Source organism: Chiloscyllium plagiosum, unplaced genomic scaffold, assembly GCF_037043375.1.
Source record: "Chiloscyllium plagiosum isolate Xiang-an unplaced genomic scaffold, Cpla_swu_hap1 HiC_scaffold_7, whole genome shotgun sequence".
Lineage (NCBI taxonomy): Eukaryota > Metazoa > Chordata > Chondrichthyes > Orectolobiformes > Hemiscylliidae > Chiloscyllium > Chiloscyllium plagiosum.
In genome coordinates, this window is record NW_028270145.1 from 17,656,236 (window position 1) to 17,678,899 (window position 22,664).

The 22,664-nt window shown below is 42.5% G+C and overlaps 1 protein-coding gene across 6 annotated transcripts in view; it reads right to left on the bottom strand.

Moving 5' to 3' along the window:
• LOC148149569 (uncharacterized) overlaps nucleotides 1–22,664 on the bottom strand; it is a 117,901-nt gene that overhangs the window by 25,860 nt on the left and 69,377 nt on the right. For 3 of the 6 annotated variants that reach the window (XR_015757601.1, XR_015757605.1, XR_015757603.1), the window contains one exon: nucleotides 14,308–14,743. The exons of 1 other annotated variant lie outside the window; for it this stretch is intronic. Coding sequence is in view for 1 of the 5 variants with exons in the window: in XM_087988774.1 (XP_087844900.1) it covers nucleotides 14,947–15,044 (98 nt within the window). In the remaining 4 variants the exon portion in view is untranslated. Of the gene's footprint in view, nucleotides 1–14,307; nucleotides 15,045–22,664 lie in introns of those variants that run through there. 2 more of the 6 variants (XR_015757602.1, XM_087988774.1) reach the window with 1 other exon arrangement.

Genomic DNA, 22,664 nt, shown 5'->3' on the forward strand with positions numbered 1-22,664 from the left:
TTGTCTTTTTGTGGTAGTTGGTGTTCATGTATCCTGGTGGCTAGTTTTCTGCCTATTTGTCCAATGTAGTGTTTGTTAGTGTTACTAACCAACACTATTGGACAAACAGGCAGAAAACTAGCCACCAGGATACATGAACACCAACTAGGCACAAAAAGACTATGACCCTGTCTCACTAATATCCTTACATATGGATGAGGAAGGACACCACTTCAACTGGAGCAACACATCCAAGCTAGGACAAGCCAAACAAAGACACGCATGAGAATTCCTAGAAGCATAGAGTTCTGGATGGAATGCCATCATTAAACACATTGAGTTAGACATGATCTACCACCCGCTGAGAAAATGAATGGGAAGTGACTTCACTACAGGAAATAACATCACCAGAAATGACATCACCAACACAAAGAAACCTAAACATATAAATAGAAAGCAGGAATTTTCAGTAGTGCTTCACCTGAGGCCTACTGAAGATGTTACCTAGTAGGATGACAAAACGTCTGGAAATGAACCTTCAAGATCAGTGAGCAAATCTCCTCCATCCGAGACTCCGTGGCTGGAGAGACAAACTGAGTTAATGTTTCGAGTTCAATATGATGTCTTAAGAACTGAAAGGGGCTGGAAACATGCACATCTTGCTCTTAAAGTGTTACTCGTCATAAATATTTCTCATCAGTTTTGAGTTTCTGGAAAGTTGAGTTTGGTCATTTGGTGAAGGAAGGGGGTTCCTGGAATCCACAGCCAAAGATCAGTGGACAGCAGTTTCTGCCCCATGGAATCAATAAATACTTAACCATTCACTCGGCAATGATAAGAATCTGCAAAGTTCACCCTCAAGGTGAACGTCCTATACATCCATGTGAGAATCAGCTGGTTCCTTTTTGACTAAAGAATAAGGGGATTAAGGTTGTTTGGAAAGGCCCAGACATAATTGTGTTTGGTAATCCAAGAGATTTACAATTTGCTTTCACCCTTCTCTCTCAAGTTTACAAAACAAAAGGATAGTGATGCAAGGTGAACAATTCTTTCAACCGCTTCAGCTGATGCAGGGTAAATGGCTCTGATGCCACGAGCATAGGATCTCTCGGGGTAAGAGTTCTGTACATGTACAATGTCCTGACTCGGATGGTCCCCATCGCAATTTGTGATTTTTTTTTTTCTTGTTGCAACTGCATCCTCAAGGGTTGAGGCTTGTACGTATTTTCTGTATAAAGTTGAAACCTGATTACTCCAGTAACCAGGTTGTGTTTGGGGATGTTTACAATCATCCAAGGGATGGGCCATTGAGAAGAAGGGCTGCCATCAATCTGCAGAGTATGGAGTATATTCCAGCAGGAGCTGTGAGATTTCAGACAAGCGCATGAAATTTTCGGGAGATCCCATGCCAGTTGGAGTTCTTCATTAGCTCTCAATCTCCAGTTGAGTTTCCAAGCACATCAACTGGCTTGTGGTTGGGAGCAGAAATAGGAAAAGCTAAACCTGTCTAAATCAGTGGTTACCAGCTTCAGTTGGAGTATTGTGTCTAATTGTAGATTCCACATTTTAGGAAAGATGTTAAACCCTGAAGAGGGTTGAGAGGAGATTTTATGCAATGGTTCCATGGATGAGGGACTTTAGTTTTGTGCAGGGACTAAGGACCTGAGGTTGTTGTCTTCAGAGCAGCAAAGGTTAAAGAGGAAATTATGTTTGAAATTAAGAGGGTGTTCTTTGAGGCTCCATTCCCTGTGAACACCAGAAGGATCAATGCATGCTAACAAGGAGGCACTTGAGCTGTGTTGGTCTTCGTCTTCCAGAAGGAAGTATGCTGGCTCCCTGGAGATGGATATCTATCCAAATTACACAGGCGTTCCTGATCCAGGTCGGGTAGCGATACTCTGCTTCGCTCACCCTGCTCTACCCAACAGCAATCCACTAAACTGTAATGTGTGGATCTCTTTCTCGGGTAGTACCTACCAGTTTTCATTTGAGATTCACTCTCGCTATGACCTCGGGAGCCAGTGTGCTTGGGGTGGGGCGGTGTTGGTGTTTGCCAGCTGGTCAATGCACAAGCAAGAGCGATGTCAAGATTTTGCCATTGGGCATGTGGGTGAATGGTCAGCCTCAGAACGTGGCATGAAATTCTTCCCTTGTCTTCAGGTTGTTCAGGTGAACTGCTGAAAAGGTAGCCAGGCAATTTTTGGTCATTGCTATCTTCTGAAGTGGGGTTCCAATGAGATTTTCTTCTTTTAGGTCCTGGCTTTCCAGGATATTAACTCATCAGCACGTGGGAAGGGCCTTGACTTTGTGGGAGAGAGGTCATTGGTATAATTGATTAAGGGAACTGGCAAGTGGACACCCTGCTGGTGGAAGTCGCTTATTGTTGATGCTCGCATGGATGATTTGACGTACATGGTAGACACAGACTGTCATTTGCTGATTTGTTGCAGGGTTCTCACACAGCGGTGACATTCAAAAGTTTCAAAAGTATGTCTGTGTGCCATACTGTACCATGACCACAGGATTACCACTGAAGGCAGTTCCTGTTTTCAGGAAAATGGCCACAATGTGTGAGGTCAGGGTCAGGCTCTATCTTATTGGTTGGGGGCGGGGGGGGGGAGGAATTTCAGAGGGTGGGGATATCACCACTTCCAGGGTGGCAGTCAGTGTTTAGTGGGAGATGGTATTCTAGGACCATGTATGTTACTCAAAGATGGGCGATGGATTGGTACCTGCCTAGGTTGCCAACTGGCCTCTCTTGGATTGGCAGAGGGTTGGTATGGTATTGGTGTTGCTTGTACTGCTATGCCCTATTCTTCAGGGATCCTAGGTAAACCTCTTCAACTCCTTCAGCGTTTATTGCCCTGGTAGCCACAAGGGCACTGCCCACTTCCTCATCATGTGAGGCCTTCAGAAGTCTTGCCTTCTCTGCATGAGTCTTGAGAGACTGCATTAGAGCGGTTTCACCGTCCGCTTATCTCCTCCGCAGACTGGTATCTTCCAGGTTATTGGCAGCTGCGAATCAATGGCCTTAGTGTTGCTCTGGCCATGAGCGTAATTGTTGTTGCTCCCACAGTTTAAGGGTATGAAGTCAATCTTCTCTGTTTGTCGTCATTTCACCAGGCTACTTTATCAAGGAACTTGAAAAGTGATGTTGCCTTATCAGAGTCTTCATCTTCCTCATATTTATGAAGGGACAACTCATTTTCCAGGACTCCGCAGGGGTTAAAGATTTTCTGAAGTCCCAGGAAACAATTTTAGTTGTTGCCCAGTCTGAGAATACATTGAACATAGAATATAACAATGCAGTACGGGCCCTTCAGCCCTCGATGTGGTGCCGACCTGTGAAATTAATCTGATGCTCATCTAACCTATGCCGTTCCATTATTATCCATATATATGTCCAATGACCATTTAAATGCCCTTAACGTCGGAGAGTCTACTACTGTTGCAGGCAGGCCACTCGAGGCCCCTACTACTCTCTGAGTAAAGAACCTACCCCTGATATCTGTCCTAAATCTATCACCCATCAATTTAAAGCTATGTCCCTTCGTGTTAGCCTTCATCATCCAAGGAAAAAGGCTCTCACTGTCCACCCTATCTAACTCTCTGACTATCTTATACGTCACGATTAAGTCACCTCTCAACCTTCTTCTCTCCAACAAAAACATCCTCGGTTCTCTCGGCCTTTCCTTGTAAGACCTTCTTTCCATAACCGGCAACATCCTAGTAAGTCATCTCTGAAACCTTTCCAAAGCTTCCACATCTTTCCTATAAAGCAGTGACCAGAACTGTACGCAATACTCCACATGGGACTTTACCAGCGTCTTGCACAGCTGCAGAATGACCTCGTGGCTCTGAAACTCAATCCCCTATCAATAAACACCAACACACCATATGCCTTTTAACAACCCCATCAACCTGAGTGGCAACTTTCAAGGATTTGTGTACGTGGACACCGAGATCTCTCTGTTCATCTACACTGCCAAGAATTTTACCGTTATCCCAGTACTCTGCATTCCTTCTTCGAAAGTGAACTACCTCACACTTTTCTGCATTAAATTCCATTTGCCACTTCTCAGCCCAGCTCTGCAGCTTATCTATATCCCTCTGTAACCCATAACATCCTTCTGCACTATCCACAACTCTGCCTACCTTTGTCATCTGCAAATTTACTAACCCATCCTCCTATGCCCCCATCCAGATCATTTATAAAAATGACAAACAGCAGTGGCCCCAAAACAGATCCATGCAGCACATCACTGTTAACTGAGCTACCAGGATGAACATTTCCCATCAACCACCACCCTCTGTCTTCTTTCAGCTAGCAAATTTCTGATACAAACCGCAAACCAGCTTCAATTCAGAAACTGCCTATTTTGTGCAATAGCCTACCATGTGGAACCTTATCAAATACTTTACTGAAATCAATATTCACCACATAACTGCTTTACCTTCATCCACCTGTTTTGTCACCTACTCGAAGAACTCAATAAGGTTACTTCGGCCCAACCTCTCCTTCACTAAACCATGTTGACTATCCCTAATCAAATTATTCCTTTCCAGAAGATTATAAATCCTATCTCTTATAACCTTTACCAACACTTTACTCACAACCGAAGTAAGGCTCACTGGTGTATAATTACCAGGGTTGTCCCGACTCCCCTCCTTAAACAAGGGAACAGCATTTGCTATCCTCCAGTTTTCTGGCACTTCTCCTGTCAACAAGGATGACATAAAGATCAAAGCCAAAGGCTCCGCAATCTCCTCCCTGACTTCCCAGAGAATCCGAGGATAAATCCCATCCAGCCCAGGCGTCTTATCTATTTTCAGATCTTCCAAAGTTGCCAAAACCTCCTCTTTGTCAACCTCAATCCCATCTAATCTTGTACCTGTATCTCTGTATTCTCACTAACATTGCCATTTTCCAGTGTGAATACTGACAAAAAGTATTCATTAAACGCTTCCCCTATGTCCCCAGATTCCACACACAACTTCCCGCTACTGTCTTTGATTATTTTTAATCTTACTCTAGTCATTCTCTTATTCCTGCTATACCTATAGAAGGCCTTAGGGTTTTCCTTGATCGTATCCACCAAAAACTTCTCATGTCTCAAGCCCTCTAACTGAGCCTTCACACCTCATCCTCACATAAGCATTCTTCTTTCTCTTAACAAGAGCTTCAACTTCTTTAGTAAACCATGGCTCCCTCTCTCGACAACTGCATCCTGCCTGATAGGTAGATACTTATCAAGGACCCACAGTTGCTGTTCCTTGAATAAGCTCTACATTTCAAGTGTCTCCATCCTCTGCAGTTTCCTTCCCCATCCTATGCATCCTCGATCTTGCCTAATTGCATCATAATTGTCTTTCCCCCAGTTATATCTTTCTCTCACTGCAGTCCTCACTTTCTCCTATACCTCTTTCCCTGCGGTGTATACTTATCCCTGCTCATTGCTATTGTAAACATAACTGAATTATGGTCACTATCGCCAAAGTGCTTGCCTACCTCCAAATCTAACACCTGGCCCAGTTCATTCCCCAGTACCAAATCCAATATGGCATCACCTCTTGTTGGCCTATCTACATACTGTGTCAGAAAACCCTCCTGCACACATTGAACAAAAGCTGACTGGTCTAAACTACTTGAAAAATAGTATTCCCAGTCAATACTGGGGCTGTTAAAGTCCCCTATAATAACTACCCTGTTACTCTCGCTCTTGTCGAGAATCATCCTTGCTATCCTTTCCTCTACATCCCTGGAACAATTCTGAGGCCAATAGAAAACTCCCAACAGGGTGACCTCTCTTTTCCTGTTTCAGCACAAACTACCTCAGTGGATGAGTCCTCAAATGTTATCTCAGCTGCTATAATACTACCCTTGATTAACAATTACATGGTTGTAATTGTCAGGGAGAGGTAAGATCCAGTTAATAGTGGATTCTGTATACCTGCTGTAAGGATTCCAATAAAGATCCCAGCATAGGTTTCGCCTTTGGATTGATGGATGTTAGTTTGAGGCCAATATGAGTGCAAGTTGGCCAATGTTTGGAGGTTAACATGGCTGGCCCTTATCCTGTTATGACATGTGTTGCTTTTAGCACAGTCATCCAGTCCCATTTACTTCCAGATCCATTGTCATATTACATGTGTTGCACTTTCTCAATCTCAACTCTAATGCAGCTTTTCTGCTCTCCTGACCTGCTATCCGTGATCTCCTTGTTTACCTATCCCTTTCACGTCTCTTAAGTTAAAAACCAAGAAAACTGCAGACGCTGTAAATCAGAAACACAAATAGAAATTGCTGGAAAAGCTCAGCAGGTCTGGCAGCATCTGTGGAGAGAAATCAGAGTTAACATTTCAGGTTGAGTGACCCTTCCTCAGAACCCTTTCATATCTTTTTTCTGTCTGGACTCCATCTATCACTCAGATCTTCCCTACCAGATGTACATATATTCCCATCACCACCCCCACCCCCACTTCAGCTTCTGCATAAATACAGCTTTTTCCCAGCTACCAATAGTTCTGATGAAGAGTCACTGGAATCAACACTTGTTAGCTCTGCTTTCTGCCAGACTTACTGAGTTGCTTCTGCAATTTTGCTATTTGTATCAAATCTTGTCCTAGCTCTGTGATGACGATCAGATTGATTAAATGCATTAATTAGATATCTGAACAGCTTCCAAAGGTACATCATCACACTTCTTCCATGGAAATGATAGATTGTGATTAATGCTTTGGAATCATCATTTATAACCAACAAGAAAATCACTTGTCACAACTAAATGCTGGAAAGCACATATAATTAACGATCAAGACACTGTGTGCCTGAATGAAGATTTTTGTCACTTGAGCTTAAATAAGCAGCGATGGGAAAGGCAAAAAAAAGATGGATTTGGTGTGACATTAACTCTCACAAATTACATTATTTCTGGAACTGTCATTATTAGTCTTGGATAGGACTTGTTTTAGCTTTAAATTTCATCCTTTCTGTTTGATTGAAATTTTCATACTGCCGGTCCAAAATAAATAAAACAACTTGAAAATTATTTTTAACAAAAATGCAAATATAAGCTTAATACAACTGTATGATATTCCTTTGTCTGCTACTTTTGCAAATCATTAATTAAACTATTTAATCATGCATTAAAATACATAGCCAAAGCAATGTCATCTAGATTACTTGAAATCTGCCTCCTATTATCAACAATAATCATTGCAAGACCCACCATAGTGCTTATCTTCTCAAATATAGCTTTCAGGGAACCTGTTGGACTTCATAGGGTCATGGTACATTGGTGAGACCAAGCAGAGGCAGCAGTAATAGATGAATGGACACTGCATGACAATCAACAGACAGGAGTGTTCCTCCCACTCGGAGAACACTTTAGCGGTCCGGGACATTCAAACTTGGACCTTCGCTGAAAAATGTGTTGCTGGAAAGGCGCAGCAGGTCAGGCAGCATCCAAGGAGCAGGAGAATCGACATTTCGGGCAAAAGCCCTTCTTCAGGACCTTCGGGTGACTGTCCTCTAAGGCAGACTTCAGGACAGGCAACAACGAAATGTGGCTGAGCAGAGACTGATAGCCAAGTTCGGTACTTGTGGGGAATGGCCTCAACCGGGACCTTGGGTTCATGTCACACGACAGGTGACATCATTGCACTATACACATATGCAGACAGACACTCCTGTACACACGTACACACACACACACTCTCCTACAGACACATACACTCACGCAGACCCTCTCTCATATGCTCACACATGCACTCCCACAAATACCCTGTCACAGACTTATACCCGTTTACACTCAGACTGACGCACATATACATATTCTCTCACAGACACTCATAACCACCTACCCTCCATCACACCATCCCCCCACACACATACACATATAAGTTTGTGGAGTGCATTACTACTTGCAGAATTACATTTTACTTTGCTCAAGCACTTCATGAATCCATGTAAGATTCTGTAAATCCATTTTTTAGATTAGAATCAGTCTGACCATTGTGGCACAGACAGTCTCACACAGGGCAGCACACACCTTAAATGCATCATCTGGGCTGACATGACACCAATTATTAATGTTCACTTGAGAATGTAACTTTTAAAGAAGTTTTGCAATTTACGTATGAAAGAATTGAAACAACATGGTCATTCTAAAAGATGAGAGATTTTACCAGCAATCCAGGCCAATTTCAATGTATAATTTCAGTTACATCACACTGTAAACTTTTCCTATAAATTCTGTGTCTTACGATCTTATACTCCACAACCACCTGATGAAGGAGCAGTGCTCCGAAAGCTAGTGCTTCCAAATAAACCTTTTGGACTATAACCTGATGTTGTGTGATTTTCAACTTCATATTATCCAGTGATCTTGCGAATGATTGCAAGTTACATTTGCCAGCTTCTATCACACAAAAGAATCTCTAAGTAGACTAAATAATGGGGGTGGAAAGGACACTGGCCTTTAGGAAAAGACCGGGAGAAACCTTCAAAGAACAAAACTATTTGGTGCAGGGAAAATCCACCACCTAAAACTCCAATCCACTCACCATCCAGTCATAGAGTCATACAGCATGGAAACAGACCCTTTGTTCCAAACAACCAATGCCGACCATATTCCCAAACTAACCAGTCCCACCTGCCTGCTCCTGGCCCATATCCTTCCAAACCTTTCCTATTGTATTTATCCAAAAGTCTTTTAAATGTTGTAACTGTATCCACATCTACCACTTCCACTGGCAGTTCATTCTACACACGAACTAATTTCTATGTAAAAGAATTGCCCCACATGTCTTATCTAAATCTTTCTCTTCTCACCTTAACAATGTACCCTCTAGCTTTAAAATCCCCACTTTAGGGAAAAGACATCAGCCATTCACCTTATCTATACCCCTCATGATTATATAAGGTCACCTCTTAATCTCTCATGCCCCAGTGAGAAAAGTCCCAGCCTATCCAATCTTTCTTTACAATTCAGCCCTCCATTCTCAGTAACTTCCTGGTAAATCTCTTCTGAAACTTCTCCAGCTTAATACCACCCTTCCTATTATGGGGCAACCAGAACTGGACAGAGTATTCCAGAAGAGGCCTCACCAATGTCCTGTATAACCACAGCATGGCATCCCAACTCCTATACTCAAAGGTATTTTGAACTATATCACTGCTTCTTCACTTCTTACTCACTGTCAGTGCACCTACATCAAATGAACTGCAACTATTCAAACAGGCAGTTCACCATCACCTCCTCAAGGCAATTCAAGATGGGTAATAAATGCTGGCCCAAACAATGATGCTGTGATCACATTGATGAATAAAACAAAACCAATGCACAAGTAAAATTATTTTTGGAATTGGATGAGTCAGAGGCAGTTAGTGTCTGCTCCTATCTCTGAACATTTTAAACAGAGATTGCGTAGAAGGATTTGTTGCTTATCAACAGTCACTATCAGGGTAGTCACAGCATGAAAATGTTATAAAGGAGTTCCTTAATAAAAACACTGGCTTGGAGTCTGTAAAGAGTAACAAAAGGGTTAGGAAAAAGGGCAAAAGAAGTTCGCACAAGAATTAAAGTTGCTCTGAGTCAGAGGAAGGAAATGTTTTCAGTATTTTCTGTTTTGATTTGAAAAGCAATAGTTTCTTCAAAGGAAGGGGTTTTGATGACACTTTATGAAGGAGATAAGAAATCAGCAAAAGGGATCGCTTTAGGAATGGATTTCCCAGGGACTGACAGACAGTAACTGGAAAATTGACCATTGGGTGAGTGAGGAGAAGGATGAATAAATAGAAAGAGTTTCAGGAGGGTGTGGACCTTGATATGTTTTGAAATCATTCAAAGTAGGGAGTGGTGAAAGTTGAAAAATTGTAACTAAGGACAAGGATTTTATGATTAACATGATGGAAGATAGGAAGTAGATGAAAGTTGGCAAGTACAGAAGAAATGGGAGCATCTATTGAGAACACAGTGTAAACTATAGATTTCAGGGTTAATCACACTTTGTGAAATGTGGAGATGGAAATGCTAGTGAATTTTTTACATTGTTCCATGATGCCTTGCCTGTAAAATTGTCCACCTGATCTATGTATGACAATTCAGTCGTACTTTAGATTCATTGCTAATTGAAACTGGATACAACTAGATTCACCTTAAAATCACGTGCTGTAATTAAATCTGGAATGTACACTCAGACTCATTATAACAGCACATTGTTGTGCCACATCACCTGGCTATAGTACTGAAGGCAGCCCTTAAAATACATGGGTTATTATTGGCACTAAGATTGGAAAAAGAATGTTTATTCTACTGCACAAGAATGTTGCTGAATGCATTGCCTACTTTTTTTAATGAATATTTAACACGTCATTAATCAATTGGATTCTTCTGCCGATAAATATAACAATTTTGCAAGATGGTATCATGGAAATCACCAAGTTGATCAATGGTGGTTTGTTGAAATTAGTTTCTAAAGTTAGCACCATGGCAGCAGGCTGTTAGAGACTGACCACATCAATCTCGTGCACTGTATTCTACCCAATAACATGCACTTTCACATTGTGGAACTAAGTCTGTAATATGTTCTGAGAATTTTTGTTCTGCTTTGTCTCCCAGCAGTTGGAGGAGCATCAAGGAAAAACAAGACCTTTGATTCACTCAGCGATGTACATGAGGTTACTCTAGATAGTCCTTCAAGAAGAACACATCCAGCACAAAAGAAGCCAGTATTTAAGAGAAAAAACCGTTTGTGATGAATAATTTTCTGAAATTGGCCAACTTTGCTTCCCAACATTCCATGGGACATGGAATGCGTGACTCATACACACTGTGTGACCTTCTTCAATGCATTATTCAAGAGTCAGCAGACCACACAATAAGTAAGCATCTACAAACTGGACATCTGTAAATATACCTACAAACTTGGAGCCATTGTACCTGAATGTGCCTCAAATTCCTTGCGACTACTCTTCCCTTACTGAGAGCTTTGTTAATGAAAGGAAAATTGACCTGATATAAGCAGGATCTTCCTCTTTGAAACTGCCTCCACACTCTAATGAACTCTTCTATCAGAACATATAGGAAGATACAGATTTGGGAAGGCATTTTGCAATGATCTTTATCACAGCTGTGATTTTGGAATTATTTTAAGAAATGTGTTTTGCAAACTAGTCGGGGTATCAGCTGATGCAAACAAGAGAGAAAGCAACAGGAAAGTCCTGCACACCATTGAGTTCCCAGCCACTTGTGAAAATGATACTGACTTCATTTAAGGAATGTCGGAGGGTATTGATGTTTGCCAGTTCTCATTTAACTTTAAAGGAGAGCACGTCACCGCTGTTTGTAAATTTATCAATGCTACAAGAAACTATTAAAGAGAAAGGATGACCCATTTTGTCCACTTAGACCAGTTCAGGCTCTACATTCAGGACAAGAATATCAGGAAAGTTGGGAGTTCATTTACCTGCACTAGTATTTTACAATTAGCTATATTTAAGTCGGATCAGTGCAGTGATTATTTCATTCTCCCTTTGCAGGCTTTCTTCCCTGTTCTCACACAGGCCAATCTCTCCTAATGAGTTCAGCTAGTATAATGTTCTGACATAATAATTTGTTGACCGGGGGCAAATTCTGTACAGCTCAAGAGCTGTTGCATTTAATATGCACTTGTACACATCTTCCCAAAAGTGTCATCATTTGTGAGTTCTTGAGGACTAATTCACCTTTCTCCTTTGAGGCATGTAATTGATAAGTGCGAGAGTGAAATCTTATGAGGATATAGGGGTTATCTTTTAGAAAATACCAATTGGTTGTCATGTTTCCTTCAGTACAGCAGTGACAACATTACTTCATTGGTTGTAAGGTACTTTAGATCCTCTTAAGACTGTACAACTACAAGTCTATACTTTCTGTCGTGTTTTACCTCCATCGTGGGTGAGTTTTCAGCTCCTAAATGTTACTTCCATAGTTCTTGATATTTTGGTATGTTTTGATAATGTGTCCAGGACAACCAACGTGTCAAGTGATTCTTTTATCAATTATCCAAGTGCAAAATCCGTGTTTCAAGATTCAAAGGGCACTTTTGACCCATCTGCAGCTGGGCCGGTTTGTCCAGAACTTACAATAATCCACGATGAGCCAATTCGCATCAAATGGAATCGATGCTGGTCACTGACTCGCTTCTCGTCTCTAAAGAGGCAAGCAAGAGAAAAACTCATCAGGAAGTACAGCATTGTGGAGTTCTCTCTTTCACCAGGATGAGTTTGAAGGGATTGATTGTTGAATTGATGCAGTGGTTTGGAAAGGAACTTGGGTTCGTGGCTGGATCGGCGTGTAAATTAGTCCACTCTCCATTCATCTTTGGGAACTTGGCTCACATCCAGCCCCTGACAATTCAGCTGGAGGATTTCTCCCCATCCGGGCAGCAGGGAGCCTTTCTAATTGGGTTTGAACAGCCTCAGACAGTCGCCAAGGAACAAAACACTGTTCAGCATCAACTGGCAGTGGCCTCAGAGGAAAGTAACCAACGTATGAAAAATAGAAATGTGAGACATGTTTATAAGAAGCTACTGCCTTTTTCAAGCTTCTGGTTAAGTATCTTGAACAGAGACCAGAAAGATCATCCAATATTTGGTATAACTGACTTAACTGCTCAATGTGTAGATTGGGTTTTAAATTAAAAGTCCCCAGGCGTGGTACAAACAGGGGAAATGTAAATAAGGTAGTAATAAAAGAATCTTTGAACTAAGTCTAAAAAGTGAGAGAAAGCTGTGGAGGAAGCCTGTTAGGCTCGTAAAATCTGCTAGATCTTCTGGTAATTGAGCACCGAATTAATGACTGAGGGAGTTTTCCACTATGATTCCCCAATCAAGAAAGTCTGTCCTGACAAGAGCTGTCAGTTAATGGGCGTCTGGAAGATGTACTTCTTGGCAGCGCCATGAAGTAGGCCATGGTTGCTGTCAGTACAATTCTCCACAACTCCCAAGGATTTCAGACTGGCCCTGGAGCAGCTTGTAGATAGGTGCATCTTGCAGGGTGAAGGGGGGCTCTTCAAGGAGGAAGGGCAGGATTATATCTCGCACCAGTCACACACCTGTCTTAGGTTCAGTAGCTCGGTTATACATAGATGAGTGCAGAGAGAGGGACCTAGCCTCTAACTGCCAGCCTGACAGCACTGATTTATCAAGCACCTGGATCACATAAGGACCTCAATTGACAGCAGCGTCTTCCTCTTGCCTGATGAAGAGCTCATGTTTGAAACGTCGACTCTCCTGCTCCTCGGATGCTGCCTGACCTTTTCCAGCACCACACTTTTCAACTCTGATCTCCAGCATCTGCAGTCCTCACTTTCCCCTAGCAGAGACTAAAGGTCAACTTTGGCCTTCCCATTCAGGATTTAATGTGAACAGAGGTGAAAATACAATCTCCACTAATTAATTTTCTTCCTGTTCTCCAGGCCACCTCTTGGACTGGAAACTTCTGCCATTAAAACTAAAAGTGTTCAGTGAAGAATGAGGATATCACCCTGGAACTTCAACGGTGTGTTACATTGATATCTTGGCTACTCATGTTCAGCCAATCTGAACATGTCTTTGGGATAAATTCAAAGCACAGAGAAGTTAGTGGAAGTCAATGTGAACGGGGTGGTTGTAGACAAAACAAGATCCACTAATGACTCTGAGGATCAAGATTGTTTCGATTCATTTAAACTAAATGGCTCTTCGCCTTTACTAAACATCTGCCACCCTCTAATTAATAAGTCATTAATACAAGTTAACACTGTACTCTTGTTGATTTTAGGGTGGGGCCATCTCTAGTGGCCTGATCACCTTTCATCAGCTGATGTCTCCTTGCCATAAATTACTTTACACAAGCCAATGTCTAATTACAGCAGCCTCTGCCAAGGCGTCAACTCCTTTGCCCTGAGTTCCAGAACATTGACTGCTGGGAAGGGCCAGATTGATTGTTGCTTGCAAACCAAGGGAGTTTTTAACAGCCTTGTGCCTATCTTCACCAGACACATGATGCCCACTTATTCTCCACTACAATGCAAATTCCAGAAATAGTATTATATTTTCCCGAGGATTTAACGTCACTGTGGCAATGATTTGATCTGCTTCTTAATTCTCCGATGTTTCCACAATGGTCCATTGTTTCTCACAAAGGGAGCGTGTTGTGTTTCCAGTCCCCAGTTAGCTGGCGCAAAAAGATATGAAGAAATCGGAAATAGCATTTAATAAAGCCATTGATAAGGTGATGCCAAATATGAAAAAAAAAAATCAAGGAAACAATGACTGAATTATTTGATAGTACAGGATTGCATTGAACTGAATTGAATTGAATTTATTGTCACATGTACCAAGGCACAGTGAAAAGCTTTGTCTTGCGAGCGATACAGGCAGATCACAGAGTTAAGTAGCACAGATAAGTAAATAATAGGTAAACAGCGGCAAAAACAAAAACGTAGGATGTTAATAGTTTGTGAGTCCATTCAGTATTCCAACAACAGTAGGGTAGAAACTGTTTTGAAACCGGCTGGTTTATGTGTTCAGGCTTCTGTACCTTCTCCCCGATGATCGAGGTTGTAGAAAAACGTTGCCAGGGTGGGCTGGATCTTTGAGAATGATGGCGGCCTTTCCTTGACAGCGGGCCTGGTAGCTGAATTCTATAGATGGGAGGTTGGCCTTTGTGATTGTCCAGGCCGAGTTCACCACTCTCTGTAACCGTCTCCCATCTTGAATCCTACAGTTGCCACATTACTGAAAAAGCACACATTTTGTTGGAGCCTCGCACTGGGCACTCATTAGGTCGATTCACATGAAAGGGAAAATAATCTTTAATGGTATATGAGAGTAAACTGCTAGCTAGCTAGCAAGTGAACACTGATTACCATGGAGAATGTACCAGTTAGATGGCTATTGACAGTTAACTGCCAAGCTCTGTTTACATTTTAAATTTTAGTTTAGGCAGGGTGACTCTCATTGACCAAAGCACTATCCAGAGAAATAAAGCTGAGAATGGATTGTTGAGTTGAAGAAAGTGTGTACATATTCTTTGCATCTGGAAAGAACAACATAAAGATAAAGTCTTTACGCCGGTATTTTTTACAAATTGTCCTGATGAATGCAAAATGAAGAACATTGAAAAGAGATGTAGATTTTTTCAAAATACTCAAAACAATTATTATTGATCAATGATTGTACATATTACAAGCCTGAATTGCAACAATTGCCAATCCACATTGATTAATAAGGCATTTTAATGATCCTACAACAGAGTTCAAGGGAATGGGGTTGACACTTTGTTTGTCGTAGTCGGATAGTACAGATGATACCTCCTGAATATAGCAGCCTCAGGACTGGGCCTTTGGTAGACAAGAAATTGTTAAGGTCACACATCAGAGTCAGCACAAAATATTTTAAGCTCCTACTTTCCCAACTCCTGCCCCTCTTCGACTCTCACAAAGGCACTAACTGGAAATCTGCCTTACTGCATGTAAAATGTGTCTGCTCAGGAAAACCTGAAGCTTCGCAGGTTCTTTTATTAATACCGAGCTACTCCAGTTACTTGAGGTACAAACTATATTTCAATAATTGGGACCCTTCCAGGTCTCTGATGCCAAGGAGAACTAAAGTCTGGTCTGATCCTGTTTGACATAGAGAACAAAAGGTCAGGAAAATTTTGAGAGCCAGCACTGAACAACATGAATACGGTAACATCTAGTCAAGGAAAGCTTTATACAGCATTTTTTAGATTAGATTCTCTACAGTGCAGAAACAGGCCCTTCAGCCCACACTGACCCTCCGAAGAGTAACCCACCCAGCCCCGTTTCCCTCTGACTATAAGCACCTAACACTATGGGCAATTTAGCATGGCCAATGCACCCGGCCTGTGGGAGGAAACCCACACAGCCACAGGGAGAATGTGTAAACTCCACACAGACAGTCACCCAAGGCTGGAACTGAACCTGGGACCCTGGTGCTGCAAGGCAGCAGTGCTAACCACTGAGCCACTGTGCCACTGGGTATCTTCGTTCATAGTGATTCACATGGATGTTTTCAGAGTGTAAATGGGAGACATTTCCAAAGTGGACATGGTTTAAAAACCCACTGTTCCTTGAGCCTGTTGTGCTGTTCAATAAGATTGTGGCTAGTTTGCATTCTAATGCTATCCATCTACTTTGGCTCTGTAGTCTTAACATCTTTGGTTAAAATCATTCAGTTGAACACAGGTTTAAAATTGTAAATGGAGTTGTCATCTACTACACTTTCTTGGAGACACATCCACATTTTTAATATCGTCTTGTATGAAAAGGTCTTTCCTAACTTCTGTTCTGAATGGCCTGCCTGTGAGTTTAGCTTGGTGCCTATGACCCACCAGCAGAAAGTCTTTTCTCTATCTATCCTGTCAATCCCTTTAAAATTCCTAAAGGGTTGAATCAATTAACCCCGTTATTTCCTATATTCCACAGAAGACAAGTCCAGATTGTGTAATTACTCCACTTCAACCATTGACGCTTTGGTAACATTCCAAACTCTACATGGACAGATGCTAGATGGGAGAAGATTCCATCTCAGAAACCATCTACTATTCACAGTGACAAGTTACACATATGAAATGTCACCTTGGGGTTAGTTTTAATTTGGAGATGGGAGCCCCATTGTCAGTGGCAGTGTACCTGGTGCCCTTGACCAAGAAATCTCAGATGACTATAACTCATTATTAAGATGCCCTCAATCTTCCACACACCCAGAATAAGGACAGAGCTGATCATTTGGAGATCACAGTAATCCAGCTGTCTGGAGTCCACAGAGATGGTTCTTGTGAGGTACTACATAAAAGCCAACATACCCTCTGGGGAAGGAGTGCCAAAACACGGGTGGTATGATGGATCCAACCAGGCATTTCAGTATTTGGCATGAGCTGCATTCACCTAAATTTATTTGGATACACCCAGTTTGTTTTTGGATAGGAAACAGACACAAGATAAATCCTGGATTCAAGGCCTAATCTATAATGGCAGCAATGGATGCTTCTTGTTGGTTTTCATCGTTATTCAGAAACTGGGCAGCTAACTGACACATCAAAGTTGGTTGGATGAATTGAAATCAACAGAATTTGACCTGCATCTGTCTCGGCAAAATGGATGACGAAACAGCATGAGCAAGTAAGTGGTTTTTCCAGTTCGACAACACCTGAAACAGCAGTTCTTAAAGGGACAACGTAACATGACAGAAAAATAATAATCACCACATTTCTCTATCTCTTGCCTCTCCTTGAGATGTGGAAGGTCAAAGCTGAATCCCACTGGCTGATAGACTCCTGAATCTAATTTCCTGAAACCTTAAAAATGTAAAATTGTGAGTCATTTTCTGACCCCTATATTCGTTTATTCTGGCCCCCGAGACCACATCTTGATTTTCCTGCCTTTTGCCACAACCAGCCACCTTCCAAAATACTCCTCTAGCCTAACAATCTGCAGGTGCCTATTCCTTGGCTGTGCATTTCCAGCTTAAACCTGTAACGTCCCACTCTATCACTCTCATCTCCATCACTGGATCCAGTTTCTAAGTTGGTGCTGGTTAACATGAGAACTTAAGAACTTGGAGCAGGAGTAGGCCATCTGGCCCTTCAATAAGTTCATGGCTGATCTTTCCATGGCCTCAGCTCCACTTACCTGCCCTCTCACCGTAACCCTTAATTCCTTCATTGTTCAAAAAATATCTATCTTAGCTTTAAAAACATTTACTGAAGTAGCGTCAACTACTTCACTGGGCAGGGAATTCCATAAATTCACAACCCTCTGGGTGAAGAAGTTCCTTCTCAATTCATTCTTAAATCTGCTCCCCCTAATCTTGAGGCTATGCCCTCTTGTCCTAGCTTCACCTGCCAGTGGAAACATCCTCTCTACATCTATTTTATCGATTCCCTTCATAATTTAATATCACCCCTCATTCTTCTAAATTCTAATGCCTATAATCCCAGTCTTCTCAGCCTCACCTTATAAGCCAACCCCCTGTACTCTGCAATCAATCTAGTGAACCTCCTCTGCACTCCCTCCAGTGCCAGTACCTCCTTTCTCAAGTAAGAAGACCATAACTATACACAGTGCTCCACTTGTGGCCTCACCAGCACCCTATACAGCTGCAATATAACCTCCCTGCTTTTAAACTCAATCCCTTTAGTAATGAAGGAAAAAATTCTATTGCCTTCCTAATTACTTGTACCTGCAGACCACCCTTCTATGTTCATGCACAAGGACACCCAGGGCCCTCCACATAGCAGCATGCTGCAACATTTTACCATTCAAGTAATAATCCTGTTTACTGTTACTCCTACCAAAATGGATGATTTCACATTTATTCACATTGTATTCCATCTGCCAGATCTTTGTCCACTCACTCAATGTATCTATGATCCTCTGCAAAATTTCACAGTCCTCTGCGCACTTTGCTCTAACATTCATCTGTGTCATCTGCAAACTTTGACACACCACACGTGGTCCCCAACTCCAAATCATCTATATTCATTGTGAATAATTGCAGTCCCAACACAGATCCCTGAGACATATAACTAGTTACTGATTGCCAGCCAGAATAGTACACATTTATCCCCACTCTTTGCTTCCTGTTAGCCAACCAATCCTTTAACATACTAATAATTTTCACGTAACACCATACATCATTACCTTATGCAGCAGCCTCTTGTGTGGCACCTTGTCGAAGGCCTTTTTTGAAATCTAGGTTCACCACATCCACTGGGTCCCTGTTATCCACCTTGCTCATAATGTCTTCATAGAATTCCAAAAGATTTGCTATGCATGACCTGCCTTTCATGAATCCATGCTGCATCTGCCCAACTGGACAATTTCTATCTAGATGCCTTGCTATTTCTTCCTTGATAATAGACTCAAGCATCTTCCCCACTACAGAGGTTAAGCTAACCCAGTCTATAATTCTCCAACTTTTGTCTACCTCCCTTTTTAAACAGTGGAATCAGATTTGCTATTTTCCAAACTGCTGGAACTGCCCCAAGATTACAGCGAATTTTGGAAAATTACCACAAATGCATTTGCTATTTCTCCCACCATCTCTTTCAGTATCCTGGGTAGCATTCCATCAGGGCCAGGAGACTTGTCTATCCTTAGCTCCATTAGCTTGCCCAACACTACCTCCTCCATAATAATGATTGTTTCCAAGTCCTCACCTACCTTCATCTCTTTGACAATTATTGGCGTGTTGAAGTGTCCTCCACTGTGAAGACCAACACAAAACACCTATTCAATGCCTCAGCCATTTCATCATATCCCATAACTAATGGCCCTTCTCATCCTCTAAAGGACCAACGTTTACTTTAGCCACTCTTTTCCGCTTTATATATTTATATCAACTTTTGCTATCTGTGTTTATATTCTTTGCTAGTTTTTTAAGGTCTAGGAGCTAACAGAGCTGGCTTGTGTGGGTGTGGCAAAGCTCTTGGTTGGGATGGGTGTAGGTAGAGCCACTGGGGATAGGGACTTGGGGTCAATGGAGCTGAAGGCACATATTGGGAATGTACTGATGGGGACAATGGGGTGGTATGCATTGGAGTGGGAGGTTGTAGTTGCAGTTGGGATTGCTGGGGGAGTTAAGAATAGGGGCACAGAAATGAGGGTGGGCAGGCTTTGCTGTTGCATGAAATGTAAAAGGCACATGCTCACATCTAATGGTCATTCCATGGGCGTTGCCAGAGCTGATATCCTCTTCCCCATCCTGTCCTGGTTTTACTAAGGGGGCTTAGGTTGCTGAGCTACCATTGGCTGTAGCGTTCTGAAGGTAAGAGTCTAGTCTGGACAGTTTTGAAAACTGGCTGCAAGATGGATGCCCTCAGTGAATATCGCAGAGTAGCAGTCACATGACTATGGCAAGCCAGGAGGGACATTGGTACAGTATTGCATTTTATCCCAATCCTATTAAAACCCTCAAGTGACCAATCAGCGCTATTTTATTTACAGCAATGGAAGGCTTATGTGGGCATGCAGCCTGGAGGGACTACATTTAGGGTAACTTAGATCCATCAGAGGCACCCTCACTGCCCACCCTTACAACATTGTAACTCCCCATCCCACCGCTCCTACATTAACCCTTTAACACTGACCTCCTGGCTTCTCACAACCTGCACTCTTACAACACCCCAAACATCACCACCATCACCAATGTGATCAGCCAGGACTCAAAAATACCTTCACTTCAGCCTTTGCCACCTCCACCTTTTCAGGCACTGACAGTAATGCCAGCAGTGGGCACCGCTCAAACCTAGTCGTGTTCCTGGTCGTCTCGACATCCAATGGATGGGTCAGTTCTCTTCAGGCAGGACTACCTCCCCATCTGGTAATGGGGGTATAACTCTCGGCCAATCTCATCAGCTGAATATTAAATGGCTACTGGGTAGTCTACATCAGTCCCCGCTGACCTTTCAGGTTCTGGAGCAGGGACACCTGCACCCCCTCATCTGATAAATCCTGCACCTAGTGATGACATTATGCCAGGAAAAGATAAAACATGCCTGTGTGAGAAAGATGGTGCTTCAGAGCGGTATAGAAACCTGAATGATTCTTTAACTCTTCCCCTCACTTTGTTCTTTTATCAGAATACCATCAAGTTCCAATTCATTTCCAAGTAGGATCTTTACAGTGATCTGACAGAAGGGCTTTGGTTGAATTTGAATGTGAGTCCTGGAGATGTAAGGTCCATGTCTGTCCCGCTGCAAGAACCAAATAAATGAGGTGAAGCAACCTCCCATTCTCTTTTCAGGGAGCCTCTCTGGGACGCACACGCCAAACAAACCCACCGCCCTGTGGCTGACCACTTCAACTCCCCCTCCCACTCCGCCAAGGACATACAAGTCCTGGGCCTCCTCCACCACCAAATCCAAACCACCCGATGCCTGGAGAAAGAACACCTCATCTTCCTCCTTGCGACCCTCCAACCACATGGCATCAACGTTGATTTCACCAGTTTCCAAATCTCTCCTCACCCCCCCACCTCATCCCAGATCCAACCCTCCAACTCAGCACTGTCCTCTTGAACTGTCCTACCTGCTCATCTTCCTTCCTACCTATCTGCACCACCCTCCCCACTGACTTGTCACCACCAGCCACCACCTGCATCCACCTATTGCTTTCCCAGCTACCTTCCCCCCAGCCCCACCCTACCCTCTTGTTTATCTCTCAGCCCCCTTCCACCTCCACATTCCTGATGAAGGCTTATGCCTGAAACATCAACTCTCCTGCTCCTTGAATATTGCCTGACTAGCTGTGCTTTTCCAGTGCCACATTTTTCAACTCAGTCCCACCATTGTTTCTGCTTGGACATTGCCTCACCTATGGCCTGCCAGGAACAAGCCTAAGATTGTGAAACAATGGGTTGAATATTTATAGCTTTAGGAAGAACATCTATTTTTAAACCATAGTATTAGATTGAATCTACAGCACAGAGAGGGCCCTTTAGCCCAAATGGTTGACATTAGTGTTTCTGCTCCAGAAAGCCTCCTCCTAACCCTCTTCATCAACTCACCATCTTTTCTGAATCCTTCTTATGCTTTTCTAGTGTCATAGACAAAGGGTCCATAAATTTTAGTTATGATTGCTTTTCTCCACTTGAGCCTGCTAACGATGATGCATTGTTTGACACAATGTTTTCCCTAATGGAAGGTGTTCAATGTCTACTTGGTTAACTTAGTCTCAACCTTCAAAATAAAACCACTGCTTAAATCCCTTCAGCTTGAAACAAGGGTAGGTTTTATTAACAAAGCCTTCAAAATGGTGGGGAGATGACTGTGTTACTTCATTCATATTCACATGCACTCAAGATAAAAGAGGAAAGGAAGGGAAGATGTTACAAATGATGAATTTCTTAAAAATCAAAGATTTTGACGTTGGCTTCTGGGACGTGGAGTCCAGTATGAAGTAATCGGCTGATCTTTTTGTAGAAGCTGGGATACAGACGGAATGTAGTTGAAGATGGGGGGCTATTTCCTGTACTCAGAGAATGAGCCCAGTATGAGAGGCAAAGTGAGAAATTCTTTCTGGAGATGAGACTTTAGAGCGAGAAAGAGAGAGAGAGAGAGAGTGATGGAAAGCAGGCCTTCTAGTTATGAAAGTCCGAATCTGCACTGCTGGTTAAACAACCACTGAAGTCAGAAATTAAAACTACATATTTGAAGAAGATTCAAACAGCCCAGTTTCAATCATGTAACAGAGTGGTTTCTGCTAAACCATCCAAAGAATTGAGGAACTTTTATCACCCTCATCAAAATGGCCATTGTGAAGTGGAGGGATGTCAATGGTCCAAGTAAGTGGTTAATTGGAAATCCACAACCATTTTGATATTGGACAATAATACCCGGCCCATATCCCTCCAAACCCTTCCTATTCATATACCCATCCAGATGCCTTTTAAATGCTGCAATTGTACCAGCCTCCACCACTTCCCCTGGCAGCTCATTCCATACACGTACTACCCTCTGCGTGAAAAAGTTGCCCCTTATCTCTTTTATATCTTTCCCTTCTCACCCTAAACCTATGCCCTCTAGTGCTGGACTCCCCAACCCCAGGGAAAAGACTTTGTCTATTTATCCTATCCATGCCCCTCATGATTTTGTAAACTTCTATAAGGTCACCCCTCAGCCTCCGACGCTCCA